The sequence below is a fragment of the Nycticebus coucang genome, chromosome 11, assembly GCF_027406575.1.
Source record: "Nycticebus coucang isolate mNycCou1 chromosome 11, mNycCou1.pri, whole genome shotgun sequence".
Classification (NCBI taxonomy): Eukaryota; Metazoa; Chordata; class Mammalia; order Primates; family Lorisidae; genus Nycticebus; species Nycticebus coucang.
The window spans coordinates 121405053-121423808 of NC_069790.1; the positions used below are offsets into that span (position 1 = coordinate 121405053).

The window sequence follows — 18756 nt, forward strand, 5'->3', positions numbered from 1 at the left end:
CTTACAGGCACATTCCTGGGTGCTACTCTGGTCCGTGATAAAGCTCAGGAATTGGCAATTTTAACATTGCTCCCTAGATTAATTCTGCTACGGTGACCTGGATTTGCAAGATTGCGTGCTATGACCACATTCCTTTGCACCAGCAATGGCTGTGATTTCTCTTGTCCCTAAATTTACTGAATTTAGTACAGTGTATCTGGAATTAAGGGGCAGGCCCTTTCTCAATTAAAGAACAAGTTTGTTCATTTCTTTCTACTATAATAATAAAATAGATAAATCTGAATGAATGCTTTTAAAGAGTAAAACTACAAGTTTACCTTGCATCTGGAGATATATTCACTAAAGGCTTAAATGTTTCTTGTAAATAAAGCTCTGTATTTATAGAAAGAAAATATGCAGTTAGTAACATATTTGCTGTTTGTGGTTATTACATAAATTCAAATACTCTACAGTTTCCTGATATTGGAAGGATTAAAAAAAAAAAAACTCAAAGAAATTTAATTTGCCTAAACTATTTTGTTAACTACAGTTATTGATATATATATATATTTTTTTTGGCCGGGGCTGGGTTTGAACCCGCCACCTCCGGCATATGGGACCGGGGCCCTACTCCTTGAGCCACAGGCGCCGCCCCAGTTATTGATATTTTAAATAACCTTCGAGCTGTTTTCAGGATATTGCCTTTGAAGAAAAAGTAAATTAAAAAAAAAAAAACCCAATATAACAATAGATGCTTTTAGAATCAGGAAACAAAATCAAGAAATCAGACAAAAGAGCAATACCAGCAGGGGTCACTAGATTGCTATCAAGTTAATACTACCCTCAAGGAATGAAACATTTATAAAATCTTCTAAAACTAATTTTCATAAGATAGAAGATAAAATCAGTTATAATGAACTTTGTTCTTTCATTGTTTTTAAGTATTATCTTATCAAATTAGTGCTGAAAACCACATCTTTTTTATTTTTTTTTAAGAGACAGAGTCTCACTTTATTGCCCTCGGTAGAGTGCTGTGGTGTCACAGCTCACAGTGACTTCCAACTCCTGGGCTTAGGCGATTCTCTTGCCTCAGCCTCCCGAGTAGGAGTAGCTGGGACTACAGGCGCCCATCACAACGCCTAGCTATTTTTTTTTTTTGTTGTTGTTGTTGCAGTTTGGCTGGGACCGGGTTTGAACCCACCACCCTTGGTATATGAGGTCAGTGCTCCACTGACTGAGACACAGGTGCCGCCCATGAAAACCGCATCTTAAGAATCTTTCTAGCAGGCGGACACGGGAGCAAGATGGCGTTTCCGGGCAGGCAGTATGGGCTTATTTTGCCAAAGAAAACACAGCAGTTGCGCCCTGTTTTGCAAAAACCATCAGTGTTTGGAAATGATTCTATGATGATGATGAGACCTCCGTGAGTGAAAGTCTTCAGAGGGAAGCTGCTAAGAAACAGGCCATGAAACAGACCAAAATGGAAATCCAGAAGGCCCTTGCAGAAGATTCCACTGTGTATGAATATGACAGTATTTATGATGAAATGCAGAAAAAAAAGGAGGAAAGTAACCCCAAGTTGCTTTTGGAAAAAGATCGAAAGCTGAAGTACATTCACAACTTACTAAAAGCAGTTGAAATTAGAAAAAAGGAACAGGAAAAAAGAATGGAAAAGAAAATACAGAGAGAATGAGAAAAGGGAGAATTTGATGATAAAGAGGCATTTGTGACATCGGCTTATAAGAAAAGACTGCAAGAGAGAGCTGAAGAGGAAGAAAGAGAAAAGAGGGTTGCTGCACTAGAAGCACGTTTGGATGCAACAAAGCAGAAAGATCTCAGTGGATTTTATAGGCACTTGTTAAATCAGGCAGTTGGTGAAGAGGCAGTACCTAAGTGCAGTTTTCGTGAAGCCAGGTCTGGGATAAAGGAAGAGAAATCAAGGGGTTACTCTGATGAAGTAAATTCAAAGAACATCATACCACAGGAGAAGTGCATTCTGGAAACTGGTATGAAAGTAGAGGAAAACCCAGATGCCGACAGTGACTTTGATGCTAAGAGCAGTGAGGGTGATGAAATGGAAGAAAGGAAACGGAACTACAGGCGGGAAAAGATCACAGAGACCTCGAAGGATGATCCCAAGCATCACAGGACTCAGACACACTCACGGTCATCTAGTGAAGAAAGAGGGCATGGTGCCAAACAATACACAAAAGATTGCAAGTCAAGAGGACATGAGAAAAGGCAAGGTCAGCACCAAGAGAGGCAGTCCAGAGACCCAGAGAACCATTACACTGACCGTGATTACCGGAAAGAGAAGGATTCTCATAGGCACAGAGAGGCCAGTCATGGAGATTCCCACCGGAAGAGGCGTGAACAAGAAGATAAACTGAGGGCAAGGGACCAAAGAGAAAGAAGTGACAGAGGATGGAAAAGGGAGAAAGACAGGGAGAAATACTCCCCAAGAGAGCAAGAAAGACATAGACAGCGAAATGCTCATGACGACACAGTGAGAAAGGAGAGAAGGAAGAGAAAAGCAGAGAAAAGGAAGAATATGTGAAAGGAAGGAGGGAAAGATACGAAAATAATGATAAATACAGAGATAGAGAAAAACAAGGAGTAAGTGTTCAATCTTCAGAAAAAAGTCACACCAGAAAGGAAAGCAGCCCCAATTCTAGAGCAAAGGATAAGGATCATGACCAAGAAAGGTCCAACAAAATGAGAAACATGGAAAAGGACAAAGAAGGAAACCAGGAGAAACCCTCTAGTTGTGAAACATCCCCAGGAGCAAAACACAGACTCACAGAGGACAGGCAAGAGAAGGACAAAGGACGGGAGGGAACCCCTGAAGTGGTGAGCAAGTCTGCAAAGCGAAACAAGGAAGAAACGGCAATGTCAGCTAGAGACAGGCGCTTGGCCAGGCCAATGGCACGGGTTAATGCAAAGACCTACACTGAAAAAGAAGACGACTGAGGGCTGCCCCATTTGAAAGATCTCTGGAAGCACAGAAAACTGTGAACTCCTGGAACTAGCTGTGTGAAAGAATAAAGGGAGTGTAACAACAGTGGACGGGAGGATATTTTTAAATATATTTCTGAAATCAGAAATTTTTTTTTTTGAATGTTCGGCTGAATTTATATGTAATATTTACTTATCAGTGCTACATTCTTAGTTGTATTCAAGAACTGTGAGTGTGCTAAATCCCTGTAGGTACTTAACTGAGGAAAATTGGCTCCACTACAACCATTTAAAAATAATTTAAACAATTCTTCTAATAATGTTGATTTTATTATAGGGAGCTGTTTTGTAAATATTGTATTTCAGATAAAAATATGTATATTTGGACAATAAAGTAGAGCATATTAGAGGTTTATGTTCTGAAATTTGTATTAAAGTATAACATGTGGTCATATATATTGTCTAAACTTTTATCCCACAGCATAGTGGCTTAAGTGAAAATAAAAATAGTGATATGCTTACACATTTAAAAAAAAAAAAGAATCTTTCTAGCATATAAATTTTCTTTTCTAAAGATACCAACTATAATTAATCTGTTTTTCTGAGGTTTCTGTGCAGAAGGCATTTAAAGATATTTCTGTTGTTATTATTACCAAATACCATGTAATGTCAAAATTTAAACATACTTAAACCTTGGTCTAATATTACTAGTACTTTATTGTAGAGTTTGTTAGGAGTATCTGTCTTGGTGTTAAGTTCCATAATCACTTTATAATAGGCCATATGGATCCCACATTGACTTAATTTGTTCACTTTGATAAAGCTATAATAAATCAAATACATCACTCAATGGAACTTCTAAATCCTACGCAATTAGAAGTGTCCAGGAGCTTTAGAGAACTCCAAGGGATGTTCCAATTTTACAGCCAGTTACAAAGGATGCTTATCCTAACAAAGCCATTATGGAAAGCAAAGCCAAACTTCTCAATTTCAAGTTAACATTCCTCCTCTGGTTGGTCCCTTCATTTCCATCCGGGCTTTTCCCTGAACACCCCACAAAGGCTCTGCCGTTTCAGACAGACTGGGTCTGCAGCAATTCCCACCAACTGCCACCTTCCCTCAATCCCTCAACTGTGATGTGTCTCACAATCATGAAATGAGAATTTGAAAATGGTTCCACTGCAGAAAATAGCCATACTACTTGATTAAATTGTGATTTTACAGGGTGAATTTCAATGAATGTAATAAACAAAAGAACATGATCTTTAAGTTATCTCCATGTTTTCTTTACGTTATCTCCGTGTTTTATGTTCTAAATCATCAACTAGGTTCAAGATTCACTTCTCCTGTATTTCTCCATAACTTGTAATGAATTAAGTTTAACAGATGCTTGCTTTTGTTAAAGTTAGGCATGCCTTTGTTGCATTTTCTATACAAAGGCAAATTTCTGGGGGTGATACTTAGTGGTGAACAGTGTCTTTGGGGCAGCAACATGGGTCTGTTCAGCTCATTCATCTTCATACTCCCAGCCCTGGTATAAAGCTTTGCACGTCTATTAAACAGAATGGACAGTATTTATAGTAGTATGGCAAACTACTGAAATTAAGATGGAAATAAATAGAATGTTTTAATTAATATTTTATAAGGAGAAGGAATTTGCAAAATTAAAACATATTTTACATACTAAGAATAACATTTTTCCCTGATGTTAAAAGATTTTTAACACCCAATATTGCTTACCCCTCCATGTTTCAATCTTATGTTCCTCTAATTCATAAATCTGTACCTGTAAATAAGAAAAATTCTTATTCATAAATGTCAACATATACAATGCAGGGTAATTAAATATTTGGAAAATGATAAAAGCATAGCTTTCATAAATAGAAAATGAAGTAAAACATGGAAGAAAAAATGTATTTTCAAGTATTAAGAAAAACTTCGGGCTATATAAACATATACTGCTTTTTAGCTATTTTGATTCTTTTTTTTTGCCCTAGAAACAAGACCTTGCTTTGTAGCCCAGGCTGGAGTGCAGTGGCACCATCATGGCTCACCGCAGCTTCCAACTCCGGTGCTCAAGCAATCTACCTGCCTCAGTCTCCCAAGTAGCTGGGCCTACAGCTGCACTACCATACCCAGCTTCAAAATCTATCCTCTGAAAAATCATACTTGTGCTGATTTTGCTAGTCCAAAAGCAAAGATATGACCAAGGAAAACCAGAATTCACTTGCATTGGTAATATTTAAGAAATCCAACTTCATGTGGAATAAATACATATTTATAAAGTCTTCCGTAAAAACCTCCTTCTAAGAGTACGTCTTATGAAGAAACTCATTTTTGGCTGGGCACAGTGGCTTTTCCCTGTAATCCTAGGACTTAGGAAGGTCAAGGTGGGAAGACTGCTTGAAGCCAGGGGTTCAAGATCAGCCTGAGCAAGAGCAAGACCCCCATCAATCTCTACAAAAAATGGGAAAAAACCCAGCTGGATGTGGTGGATTAACTATACCTTTTGGATTCCCCAAACATTACTAGTTAAACAAAGTATATAATTCTTTGCTTCCTCACCTCATAAAAGAAACAGAAAACCAAGCAGGCAGAATGATAGGTTTTACAGTATGTTTGTCCTTTTTTTGAGACAGTCTTGCTCTGTTTGTGTGGGCTAGAGTGCTGTGGTGTCAGTTATCACAGCTCACAGCAACCTCAAACTCCTGGGCTCAATTGAGTGATCCTCTTGCCTTAGCCTCCCAAGTAGCTGGGACTACGGGCATGTGCCACCACCCCTGACTATTTTTTTTCTGTTTTCACTAGAGACGGGATCTTGCTCTTGCTCAGGCTGATCTCGAACTCCTGAGCTCAAGGAATTCTCCTGCCTTGGCCTCTCAGAGTACTAGGATTACAGGTGTGAGTCACCATGTAATTATGGGCGTGAGAACTCCCTGGACCAGGGATTTCTGCCACTACAATTAGCTAATAGCTGTCTTTTTCTAACTGGTAGAAAAATGTCAAAATTGAATTTTTTTCAATTTTAATTACTGTTTCTTTCTTCTTTAAAAATCACAGTGCTCATATAGTTCTTGCTATAAAATTGCCAGGATAACTGAATCAAGCTCTGCCCTGACAATAGCCCCATGGCAGTGAGCCCTGTGGCCATCCCATCTTGAGAGAGGCCATCCCTGGGCACCGCAGGGAGAAGAGTTTGGTGGGGGGTGTGGTCTCCTGTGGTGACAGTTCAAAACAGGTTCTCAGTACTACAATGCCTGAAATGCTATTAAAGGTAACTCACAAGTGGCTTGTGCCTGTAATCCCAGCACTCTGGGAGGCTAAGGTGGGTGGATTGCTTGAGCTCATAAATTTGAGACCAGCCTGAGCAAAAACAAGACCCTGTCTCCACTAAAAATAGAAAAACTAAGGCAAGAGGATCACCTGAGCCCGAGTTGGAGATTGCTGTGAGCTATGATGTCATGGCACTCTACCCAGGGTGACAGCTTGAGACTCTGTCTTTAAAAAAAAAAGATAACTCTTAAGGCTGGACGCAGTAGCTCACGCCTGTAATCCTAGCACTCTGGGAGGCCGAGGCGGATGGATTGCCTGAGCTCACGGGTTTGAGACCAGTCTGAGCAAGAGTGAGACCCCATCTCTAAAAATAGCTAGGAGTTGTGGCAAGCATCTGTAGTCCCAGTTACTCGGGAGGCTGAGGCAAGAGAATGGCTTGAGCCCAAGAATTGGAGGTTGCTGTGAGCTAGGAGAACACAGCACTCTACTGAGGGCCACACAGTGAGAATGTCTCAAAAAAAAAGATAAAAGATAACTCATAAATCCAGTGACACTATAGATATCTGAATAACAAATAAGCACCTAGAATTCCACTAATCCAAGGAATTCTGAAGGCTGAATTAAAGGAGCTATTTCATTTTATCTTTCTTCAAGCTTCAAATAAATAACTTAGGGTAAAGCTAGCTGTCTACATGGGATTAGTAGCTTTATACTGAAGTTCCCTGCATAATACATATATTTGGAAATAACCTCCACTACCACCCCCATACCAAAAAAGAAAACCATCCCCCCCCCCACAATCTTTAAACACACACATTAAGCACACACAAACACACAGCTCCAATTACTAACATAAATATTGCTGCCACTTACCATAGGTGATTTATAGTATCTATGTAGTATATTTATGAAATCTGTAATTGTTAGCATCCCTGGAACAAAGAATTATGTGTTAAAAATAAAACTAGGAAAACATAAGAAAAAACTTCAAATGACAAGTGAACCTAGACTATTTACTGGAAAAGCTTGTAAAAAGATACTTTGAAGATACCAAGTAGAGTTTAATATATTATTTAAAACTACTAATGTGTTAATTGTCTACTCAGACTAGATGTAAGTACAATGGAATTAATCACAGTATTTGGCAAATCAATGAGGGAAAACTTACTAATTGTTATAAAATATTAAAGAAGAATTGCAGCTCCATGTAAATAATTTACAGTACTTTGAAATATACAAGATATAGTATTCCATAAACCTTAGACACAAGACGCTTTCAGGCACATGAACTATTTCCCAAGAAGCATTCTAGAAGCAATAGTTTTAACAACAGTCACAAAGAGGAAAAAGAAAGGAACCTTTTCCCTGAGAAATTATAACCTCGAAAGGGAGGCAGTCATAAAGGTATTTTCAAAATAATGTCATGAATTCTAAGAGATAATACCATTGTCTACTATGATTTACAAGATGAGAATTGGTGTTTAAATAAAGCTACACAATATTTTTAATAGTATACCAATGATTTAGCAAAGGTATCAATCACGTTTGGATCATCCCATTTGCCCATCAAAAAGGTGTCTAGGCCTGGCGCGGTGGCTCACGCCTATAATGTTAGCGTTCTGGGAGGCTAAGGCAGATGGATTGCCTGAGCTCTCAGGTTTGAGGCCAGCTTGACCCACAGCGAGACCTTATCTCTAAAAAAAGCCAGAGGTGGTGGCAGGCGCCTATAGTCCCAGCTACTTGGGAGGCTGAGGCAAGAGAATTGCTTAAGCCCTAGAGTTTGAGGTTGCTGTGAGCTATGACGTCATGACACTACCGAGGGCAACAAAGTAAAACTCTGTGTCAAAAAATAAATAAATAAATAAATAAACAAAAAACAAAAGGTGTCTGCTGTTGAACTGTGAGGGCCACAGGTGGTGGTCAGCATGCTAGGCTGTCCAGGACTGGCAGCCAACTTGTGCCACTTCAGCATCCGATGTGGATTTTGTTCACTGGGTTGGCAAAGGCATAGAAGCTCCTTTAGAGAGCCAAATAAGTTGCTAAATCAAAATATATTCAACCAAAAAAAGAAGAAAAAAAAGGAAAAAGGAACTCCATGAAAGTACAACAGTGTTCTGAATTTACCGGCAGTCCGCCTCACCCAGTGCATAAAGCAAGAATGTTCTATAATTTGGTAACAACTTTACTAGGGTGAATTCCAAACCAACACCTATTACAATACTTCAGGCTTTCTGCTTTTAAGGTTTTTCATTTTAGGTCCCCCAAGCCCACATTGCTTACCTACAAAGCTCTGTTTTTTGCTCTCCCACAGTGGTGCTGCTCGGACACCATTCGCTACCAAGGCAAAAAAGGCCTTTTTAACCTGAAGAAAAACAAGAGCAATGTAATGTGCCTTTGAAGTCCGTATGTCAGGAAGAAAACACTTTCAATTAACACAGTCCACCAAATCTTATCAGTTATCTTCAATGATCAGTCTTGAAAGCTTGATAACCTTAAAATAATGGAATTTATTAATATTATCAAAAAACGTTTTTTATTATACTTAAAGGCATACAGGGCTTAGAGATTATTTCTTAAAACTGAAATAAAGTAATTTCAATTTTTTTTTCTTATTGCATCTAAGGACTCTTATTATACACAGATTTCATATAATTAAAACATAAAACAGTTAAATTTCAAAGTCTAATTTCTCCTATATGTGGTTATCAATTCATTTGAAAATACTGAAGTTGCATCAAATTATGTGAAATAACATTTTTTTTGTGTGTGATTTTTGGCCGGGGCTGGGTTTGAACCCGCCACCTCCGGCATATGGGACCGGGCACCTCACTCCTTGAGCCACAGGTGCTGCCCCGAAATAACATTTTTTTAATATGTTCAAAAATGAGACAAACAGGTACACTTTCTCATTTCTCTAAGACAGAGAAAGAAAAGGTCTGAAAAATACAATATACTGGCTTGGCACCCGCAGCACAGTGGTTACGGCGCCTGCCACATACACCGAGGCTGGCAGGTTTAAACCCAACCCAGGCCTGCTAAACAACAACGACAACTACAACAAAAAAATACCTGGGTCTTGTAGCAGGAGCCTGTAGTCCCAGCTACTTGGGAGGCTGAGGCAAGAGAATCGCTTAAGCCCAAAGGTTGAGGCTGCTATGAGCTGTCAAAAAAATGCCACAGCTCTTAAAAAAAAAAAAAAAAACCAATATACTTACACATTTATACCTTCTAGAGACAAACACACACTGTGTGCCTATATGATGGTTTGGGCACTGTTCAGACTTATGGTCTTATTTAACACCCATAACAAATATCCTTTGAGATACTGTAAGTTATCATATCTGATGCTTTTTTAATAGCCAAAAGCTCAGTGCTGAAAATGATACTCCATAATCAGATAGCAAGTAAGCAGAGAAAAAATTATGCAATCTTATTGTTAATCCAAGAAACACAAATGAAAACAAATTTAAAGCATCATTTATAGCTGCTAAATATGCCAATTATTTTAAGTTACAGTTCCTAATGCAAAGCAACCACTACCCTGTTTTCCCGAAAATAAGACATCCTCTGAAAATAAGACCTACTTACAGGAAAGATAAGACATCCCCTGAAAATAAGACCTAGCACATCTTTGGGAGCACACCTTAAAATAAGACACTGTCTTATTTTCGGGGAAACAGGGTATTGGCACCATAGACTGATAAAATAGATTTTGAACCACAGCTTATATCCAGAATCATAAAATTAAGGCTGGGTGCAGTGGCTCATGTCTGTAATCCCAGCTGTTTGGGAGGCCAAGGTGGGAGGATCACTTGAGTCCAGGAGTTCAAGATCAGCCTGGGCAACATAGTGAGATCCTATCTCTAAAAAAAAATTAAAAAATTAGCTGAGCATGGTGGTATGCTTCTGTAATTGCAGCTGTTCTGAGGCTGAGGCAGGAGGATCTATTGAGCCCATTTGTTTGAGGTTACAGAGAACAGCCTGGGCTACAGAGTAAGACCCTGTCTCTAAAAAGAAAAATATCATAAAATATACTATTTGTGGAGCAGCTTTTTGTCTTCTGAATTATTTTAGCAGTGGGATTCCTGAATCAAAGATGTCCTACGTGGCATTATGTCTAATCTTGAAAACTAAAAAGAAAATCCACCCCCACAAACAAAAAGAAATCTGTTAAATACAAGCCAACCAATGACAATCAAATAACAATTAAATAACAATCAAATAACAATTAAAATAGTATAATTATGAAGATGATGAAATAAAAAAATTTTATGACAGCGAAAAATGCAGTGAAATGTAAATGACAGTGAAAATGTAAAATTATACATTATGATACTTACATAAAAGGTGTTTAAATGGAAAAGATCGAAGGGAAATAAATGAAAACTTAAATTGATATATTAAGGAGCTGAGATAGTAAAACGTGTATTTCTTTTAAAAAAAGGTTATATTATGATAGTTTTTTTAGCTAAAATAAAATGATTATTTTCTCTCTCACTATATAGACAAACTCTTTGTTAATTTAATAACGAAAAGAAATGGGTAAGAATCACAGGACCCTAAGGAAGACTCCAGGATGAAGAATTCAGCATCTGTTTTGTGACACACTTTGCCTTTATGCAGGATTACTCGTGTATGTGCACGGTTCACCAGCACGAGGGGAGGAGCACTGCTGAAGGGGGGGGTGTCTCATCTATTATTTTACACACTTTTCTTAACCCAGCCCAGTACTGTGGGCTGAATACAGCAGAGATTCTAGACACTAAAGGAACTGCACCTGCCCAGGCTGGGGGAGAAGGGTGGGATCTAGGTTGTGGCTCCTTATGAGACTCTTAATACCTGAAGATCTGAGGTGGAGCTGAGGCGGTGAGTTAGCACCGGGACCATCTAGTTTCAGGGAAACAAGCAAATAAGCGAAGGGCTCCCACTGATGCTGCATCACGCTGAGTTGTAGAATTATTTCATTATATGTTACAATGTAATAATCATAGAAGTAAAATGCACTCTAAATGCAATGTGATTGAATCGTCTGAAACCATGCCCACTACCCCATCTATGGAAAAACTGTCTTCCATGAAACTGGTCTCTGGTGCCAAAAAAGGTTGGGGACTGCTGATCTAGGGGACCAGTTAGCTTCAAGATGTAAATGAGCACAGTGGACATCTACAAATAAGAATACCTAGTCAAACTGTGTGGTAATTTAAAAAAAACAGAAAAAAAAGTACTGCTATTAGTTTAGTTCGCTAATATTCTGGTATTTGATTTGGATGCTTTATGTTTCTATCTTGTACAAGTACAAGATCACATATACAGATCCAGCAGATTTTAAAGAACATTTGTACACTTGCAGGGGCGTCCAACCTCATGCCCCCGGGCTGCATGTGGGTTATGTGAGGACTGCTTTGCTTATTTGTGATGATGGATATCATGAAAATTATGGATGGTTCTTTTTTGGCACATCAGCTTTTGTTAGTGTTTGTGTATTTAATATGTGGCCCGGGACAGCTCCTCCTCCCATGTGCAGCAGAGAAGAAAACACTCCTGCTAGAGAAGCTCATCAAACTTCAAGCTTAAAAATAAAATGGCACCAACATAAACAGGGTTTTATGAAACTCAAATACAAAGACTGTTACTTCAGAACCGGAATAAAAAAAAAATTCCTGCTTCCTCTGGCTAATCTGCTATCTAAAAGGTCTTGGCCCCATATAAATGATGCAGCTGCATACATGTCTCAAGGCCACTGTAAACAGCACAAAAAAGGCATGACCACACAACACTATCTGAACGCTGCAAATACACATGTGGAAGACATAGCTCACTTTCTGATATGCTCAAACACCGAAACTCTTCTGCAGGTGAGAGGGCTCCTGGGATACCTCCTAGCTACACGGTGCTGGCTCATTCCTCAGCTCTGCGAGCTTCAACATTCATAGTCATCAAATGGGCAATGCTTTCCTTGCTGGTTTACTGTGTGGGTTAGATTCAGCACAGTAGTCAGTATGGAGAGCCAAAAAGAACAAATGCTTTACTTTTCCTTCCCATACTGACCAAACCAGAAGCTGACAGAGAAGGACTCACTATTTAATTCCACCCACATGAACCGCTGACCACACGTCATGAAGTGTCAGTTCTGTCCATAAAACAGGGGTGGGGAACCTGTGGCCTTCTGATTTCAAGACTGCTCTTTTTTAAGCACCAAAGGAGGTAAGAAAGGCTTTATCTTGCTCTGATGCGCCCATTAATAAAAGGATTTGTGTAAAATTTGGATTCCAAAGGCCACACTGAAGAACATGTGGTCTTACAGCTGCCGGCTAAGACTCGGCTCTCCTAACCACGCGTGCAGGAAGCTGTCTGAGCAGCAATTTAAAATGACACTGGGAGAATTCTTCATAACTGGAGAAGGCACAGGATACCTATGCCAGTTAACCAATAAACAAGATGAAAAGAGGGCTGGAACTATCTGGTTCTAATTTGTAAGAAAAAACCTCAGGAATTTTGAGTATCTTAGAAAATTTCTTTCAACTGAGATGCAATTTTCTTAAACTATTATCAATTTTGAAACGTACATTTTAATAGGATTCTTAAATAACCAAATGTGATAATTAGATAAAGTAAAGATGGAAAATAAAATTTTAACACAGAGATGGTTTTGTAAAATAGCCTGTAAGCCCACTATTCTAGGTGTGTGGCCGAGGAGGAAACAGATTACACACAGGAAGAACCGTAAGATTTTGCCATCTTATATCTGCAGAAACCTAGGAAGAATGTGTGGGAATGGGTTCTAATAATGTTAGGCCAAAGAGGAGTAATTTAAAGTGGATTTGATGCAATTTATTGCTATACGTGGACTTCCCAGAATTTTCTCATTTAACGTTTAGCGCAGGCATCTGGCCATGGCTCTCTCCACGTGCCTGGGTGACTAACTGAGATGCAGGGCATTGCCGAGCCCATGTTTCATGATGCTGAGATGCCAGAATACTGGCGACACAGGTTAAGAAGTGGGAAGGCATAGGGACAGGTGACAGGCACTGGCAGAGTCACCACGTGCAAACTGCACACTCAACGCCCAGAGGACACTCCCTTGCTGGGCATCTGAGGAATGTCTGAGTGAGGGGTGTCCCTTACTCCATGTCTGGCAGGCCAGGCACATGGCAGGACATGTTGCACAGGCCGGCCTCGCTGATGTGGATGGGAATGACAAGCCCTCATAGCAGAGAGCAAGCGCTGGTGCTTCTACCAATCACAGGGCAGGCATGTGGGCTGTCAAGGGTAACCCAGGAGTGATGGTTAGAATGGTCTGACCCACAGGATGACCAGTCAGGATGCCTGACTGATTACTACATTCCTAAAAATTAAGTAGCTGCACAGCTTTCTAAAATGAAAACTCCATTTAGGGGCCACAAACCTGGCCTGTGTCATCAAACTGGCCCTAAGCCAGCCCACAGAAACCCACAGAGGCAGCTCACAGCACGGCCCCCGCACACCCTGTCCCTCCTCCTACAAGCCTTTTCCAAAGGGATTTGCATGAGGAAATGTAGGCTTTTGAGGGCTCCTGGACACAGGCTCTGAATGGACACTGATGCCTAGAACCCCCAGAACCCTCATGCCACTACAGACTGCTGATCAAAGTGGGTGGGGGCTACAGCCACGGAGCGACAGAGTCTAAGCTCAAGTTTGAATCACGTGGTGCAGCAAGTCCCACACTGTGGTAATTGCCTCAGTCTTCAGTAAAAACATATTTATTTTTTTATTTTATTTATTTATATGTATTTTTAGAGATAGGCTCTTGCTTGTTGCCCAGGCTGGTCTTGAGCTCCTAGGTTCAAGTGACCCTCTCGCTAGGACTACAGATGCCACCACACCCATCTTTTCTCCATTCCTGAGCATATGTTTGGAAGTGACAAACCCAATAGGTGGCAGAATCTACCACAGGCTCTGTGACTCACAGGGCTACAGGCTAGCAAAGCACACCCAGCAGGGGACGCACAGAGGTTGGTGCCCCAAGGCAGGACCTGAGAGCAGGGGCTCTGTGTCACCCTCCAGAGACCCACTTGCTCCGCCCATGGCTGCCTCTTCAAGGACTGTGGATTCCTGTGACTTTACAGCTGCCGCAGCTCCTCTCAATGGAACACCCTGGGGGACATAAGGACACTACCCAGACACACACTCTTTTTCTCCACACCGACTTACGAGGCCCCGCAGACACTGTGCTTTACTGGCAAGGAGACATTTTCCCATGTCTCAGGGCTCCTCCTCCGATCAGCTTTGCACACTGGCCCACTGCATTTCAGATGTCTCTGTGACATGTGTAGGCCAGAGGGTGAGGGACAGACCCCACAGGAGTCAGGGCTCAGCCACCTCCAAATGAGCTGGAGCGCTGCAGAGACCCCTCCAAGGTGAAATGCAGGTTCATGCTCTGAACACCACTTGGCATCCCACACCACAGAAGGTCTCTTGAAAGCAACGTGTACCACATGTGCACCTGATAATTTGACCAGTGCACTGGGCAGCTCTAAAGACACCAAGCAACCACGCTCTCTCTCACAGACAATTATTTTTCTTTTGGAGATGGTTCCTAGATTACTACTGGGCCCCGGAAGAAACTGAACAATTGGCTGTGAGGTGCTGAGTGAGCATGCAACTCCAGCTCCCACCCCGGAGGGAGGCTGCCCAAACCCCAGGCCACGATGGATGTGCACCCAGTAGGTGGAGACGGGCTTGCCCAGGCCGTGAAGTACAGGGAAGCCTGCCGCATGAGCAGGTGACACAAGCTGCTCTGACACAGGCGCCCCCTCGATCCACGCCCACAGTGTCTGGGGGCTGCTTCGCAGGCGTTTCCCCTGCTCAGCTGTCACCTGCTGGCTCGGCACAGCGTGGCTCGAGGACAACCGGTGGTGACAGCCCCCAGAAAACAGAATTTCCGGTTGTTTATGTGATCTCTACTTTATCAGGACTGAGACAGAAGACCATCTACACTGGTCCTTAGGATAATTTCAGTATTAAATGTAGAGAATTTTGTGGAACCTATCTGTAGGAAAAACTGAGTCAGCCTCCCAGGAGCTGAAGCTGGACATGTGGATGCCGGCATGAGATGCTCTTCCCCTCACGGGGCTGCACCCCTCACCTTGCTCTGGTCTGAGTGTTGGCTCTGCCCTATCTGCTCCTTTCTCAGCTTCCTTACAAATGGCTGGCTTTGGTCCCCAGACCAGTTATTGTCAGAATAACTTGGTTATTATATGCATTTTTCTATAGCTTACTTCTTTCGGAATTAAAAATAAATACAATCTCAGCAAGCTTTCTGCCCCCTTTCTTAACGGTGACACAGTGTCCTATTGCATCCCTATACCAGGATTTACTCAAGCAATCTCTTAGTGACAGGCGTTCAGACTGCTGCTGTTAAGTAACTATTTTCCTGTTTGCTTCCTTAGCTCTTGGGGGTGTGTCAGTGACTGCCACTACAGTCAGTGTCTACAAAACACTCAATTCACCCTTTTCAAGCATGTCTTTTTTTAATTTTTTTATTGTTGCAGTTTGGCTGGGGTTGGGCTTGAACTCACCACCCTCAGTATATGAGGCCAGCACCCCACTCACTGAGCCACAGGCACCACCCATTCAAGCATGTCTTGTACTCGCATTAACCGATACCAAGGAATTTTCCCCTCTTATTTCCAGAGAAATAAGATTTTGCTCCTTCCAATGCTGGTGCCTCCCAGGATAAAATTCCTGGAGATGATGTGCGCACAGCATCTATTAATTAGGGAATTGGTGTTTATGGATTAGAGACTTTGGATAGCCATAAAATGTCACATTTTTCACGTAATGCTCATTTTGGCTAAATTTTAAATTCAAAAGTCAAATGCATGGCAAAGGAGAAGCCAGGTAAAAATCAGCTGTCACTTACTGTTCTGTTGGCAGAAATGGCAGGGGGATGTGGCACTTCCAAAAGTAAACCTCCTGGGAGGTGGGGGTGCAGGTGAATCAGGTTGAGCTTGTGGTATTATTTTTGGGAATTCAGAATTCTAATTATTTTACTATTTTGGGAATTCAGAACTTCTAGTTATTTTACCATTAAAATTTATAGTCACAACTGTAAGGATTACATTTCTTCAAATGTACCATCCTCCCTATCACAGAGTTGTATTTGGCTGACTCCTTCTTTGTGTCAAAGAAAACCTTAAGTGTTTTAAAGAAACCCTCAAGATTGCCTGGCCCAAGGAAACCACTTCACAAAAATCAACTGTATTTCCATACATTAACAAGATACCACTGGAAAATGAAAGTAAATAAAAGCAAAACCATCCTTGTCTTTCTGTTAAATCCTGTGGGGTAGACATTGGATGCAGGCAAAATGGCTTGGAACCAGGGAGCCCTGCAGGGGGCCCGCCCCTGTGTAGGGGCAGAAGCAGACCACAGCTGGGGGAAAAAGAGGGGCGGGGGGAGCTGAGGGGCTGGACAGAGCAGGGAGAGCCTGGGTGGATCAACCAATGCAGAGGATGGGGTACACTCAAGGTTCCTTACCAGCAACAGATGGCTCCAGGTCAGGCCGAGACTGTCCTCCACTACACCTCCCTGGGCTTTTCCCCTGCCCTGTCCTTCCTCCCATCCCTCCAGGGTTCCTGCTTGGAGCACATCCTTTATTAAGCCACTTACCTGTGAATTCCCAGCTCAGAACCTTCTTCTGAGGGACTCAACTGAAGACAATCCTATTAGGTAATGATTTATACAGGAATAATACGCTAAACGTATAGATACACATATACATGTCTGTACACACACATTTTTTTATGCTGAATGTAGTCTGATCATTATGTTGAGTGTGTTTCTTGTTTAATTTTTTTGTTGTTGTTGAGTGTGTTATTTAGGACTTTTCCTATGTGACTGGTGAGCAACATTCACAGCTACAAAGTGAGCTGCAAAATAAGCACAAGTGAACACCAAGATGATCGTGCCCAAATTTTGTGCGAAATGAAAGTTCTTTCTTAAGAGATTATTCATTTCAGTAATTTTCATCTTTTTAACCAATATTATTTCAAATCTATTTATAATATATTCTACTAAATAACTAACAAAGTACATCTGGATATACGGAGGGAGGCCGTACAGTTTAAAGAAGAATGGTGTAGGCTCCAACCCACGCTAGACAGGCCTGTGTTCAAATTCCAGATCCTATCACACACCAGTTCTGGGAATGACGTCCTTAAACTCTAGAATTTGTTAATTTAGTGTTGTAACCTAAGTTCTAAAAACTCTAAAATTTGAGTTTCCATATCTGTAGAAAAGGGAGAGTTAATAGCACGTTCCTTACAAGGTTGCCACAGAGATTGAGAATTCAGACAAAAGCTCAGCACAGTGTCTGATACGTAGAAAAGACTCAGGAAATGCCCCTGGTATTGCTGAATTTAAATTGACATATAAAGTAGCCATCTGAATAACACACCAAAAATGCATGAAAACTGAGTACACTCACTTGTAAAGTAGTATCGAAGACAACAAGCTTTGAACTGGTTGGAACGATGTCGTAACACTTGTGTGACCTCATGAATCGCATGTAAACGCCACTTTCTGAGTCTTCTACTGCTAGAAGGGAAAAAAGGCAAAATATCAGTGATGAACAAGAACTTCCTCAACTGGAAGAAGAGCATGTACATAAATCTACACTAATGGCCTTAAAATATGGAATGTTTTCCTCTCAAGGACAAGAACGAGGCAAGGACGTCTGCTCTTGCTGATGCCATTCAGCGCCGCCCTGAAGGTCCTTGCTGGCGCAATATGGCAAAGAGGAGAATGAAAGCATAGCACAGATGCTAAAGGGGAAAAAGAAAACTGTCTTTACCCGCACACAGTCTGATTTTCTACATAGAAAACACCAAAGAATCCAGAAAATGTTCCCAGATCTAAAAAGAACAACTTTTGCCAGCTCATAGGGTACAAGGTTAATAACACAAAAACAAAGCTATCTGAATGTGGAAAAGTTGAAATCTTCCCCTTTAAGATCTGGAAGCAACAAGGATGCCCATTACCACCACTTCTATTCAGTACAGTACGGAAGGCCTAGCCAGAGCAATTAGGCAAGAGAAAGAAGGAAAAGGCACCCAAATTAGAAACAAAAAGTTAAATTGTTGCTGTTTACCAATAATATGATCTTATATATAGAAACCTCTAAAGATTCCACCCAAAACTGTTAGAAATAAAACTAATTCAGTAAAGTTGGAGGCTACAAAATCAATACACAGGCTCGGCACCCGTAGCACAGTGGTTATGATGCTGGCCACATACACCGAGGCTGGCAGGTTCGAACCCAGCCCAGGCCAGCTAAACAATGACAATTGCAACAAAAAAATAGCTGGGCATTGTGGTGGGTGCCTCTAGTCCCAGCTACTCGGGAGGCTGAGGCAAGAGAATCGCTTAAGCCCAAGAGTCTGAGGTTGCTGTGAGCTCTGATGCCATGGCACTCTACCGAGGGCCACATAGTAAGAATCAATACACAACTATCTGAAATAGAAATAAGGAAATAAATACATAAATTCATCTTTTAGAAACAGGGTATTG

The 18756-nt window shown here is 41.1% G+C and overlaps 1 protein-coding gene and 1 pseudogene across 9 annotated transcripts in view; one reads left to right on the forward strand and one right to left on the reverse strand.

Annotated features, from left to right (window-relative positions):
• The window catches only part of PRKAG2 (protein kinase AMP-activated non-catalytic subunit gamma 2), a 265728-nt gene that overhangs the window by 14671 nt on the left and 232301 nt on the right, over positions 1-18756 (reverse strand). For 5 of the 8 annotated variants that reach the window (XM_053609114.1, XM_053609112.1, XM_053609115.1 and 2 more), the window contains 5 exons: positions 17675-17784; positions 8488-8569; positions 7081-7139; positions 4675-4720; positions 318-372 (listed from right to left, as the gene is read on the reverse strand). In XM_053609114.1, the coding sequence (XP_053465089.1) occupies positions 318-372; positions 4675-4720; positions 7081-7139; positions 8488-8569; positions 17675-17784 (352 nt within the window). The remainder of the gene's footprint in view (positions 1-317; positions 373-4674; positions 4721-7080; positions 7140-8487; positions 8570-17674; positions 17785-18756) is intronic. The other 3 variants (XM_053609113.1, XM_053609117.1, XM_053609120.1) reach the window with 2 other exon arrangements.
• LOC128598574 (nuclear speckle splicing regulatory protein 1-like) lies at positions 412-4541 on the forward strand (annotated as a pseudogene). Its single transcript, XR_008383662.1, has one exon. The product of XR_008383662.1 is annotated as a nuclear speckle splicing regulatory protein 1-like (transcript).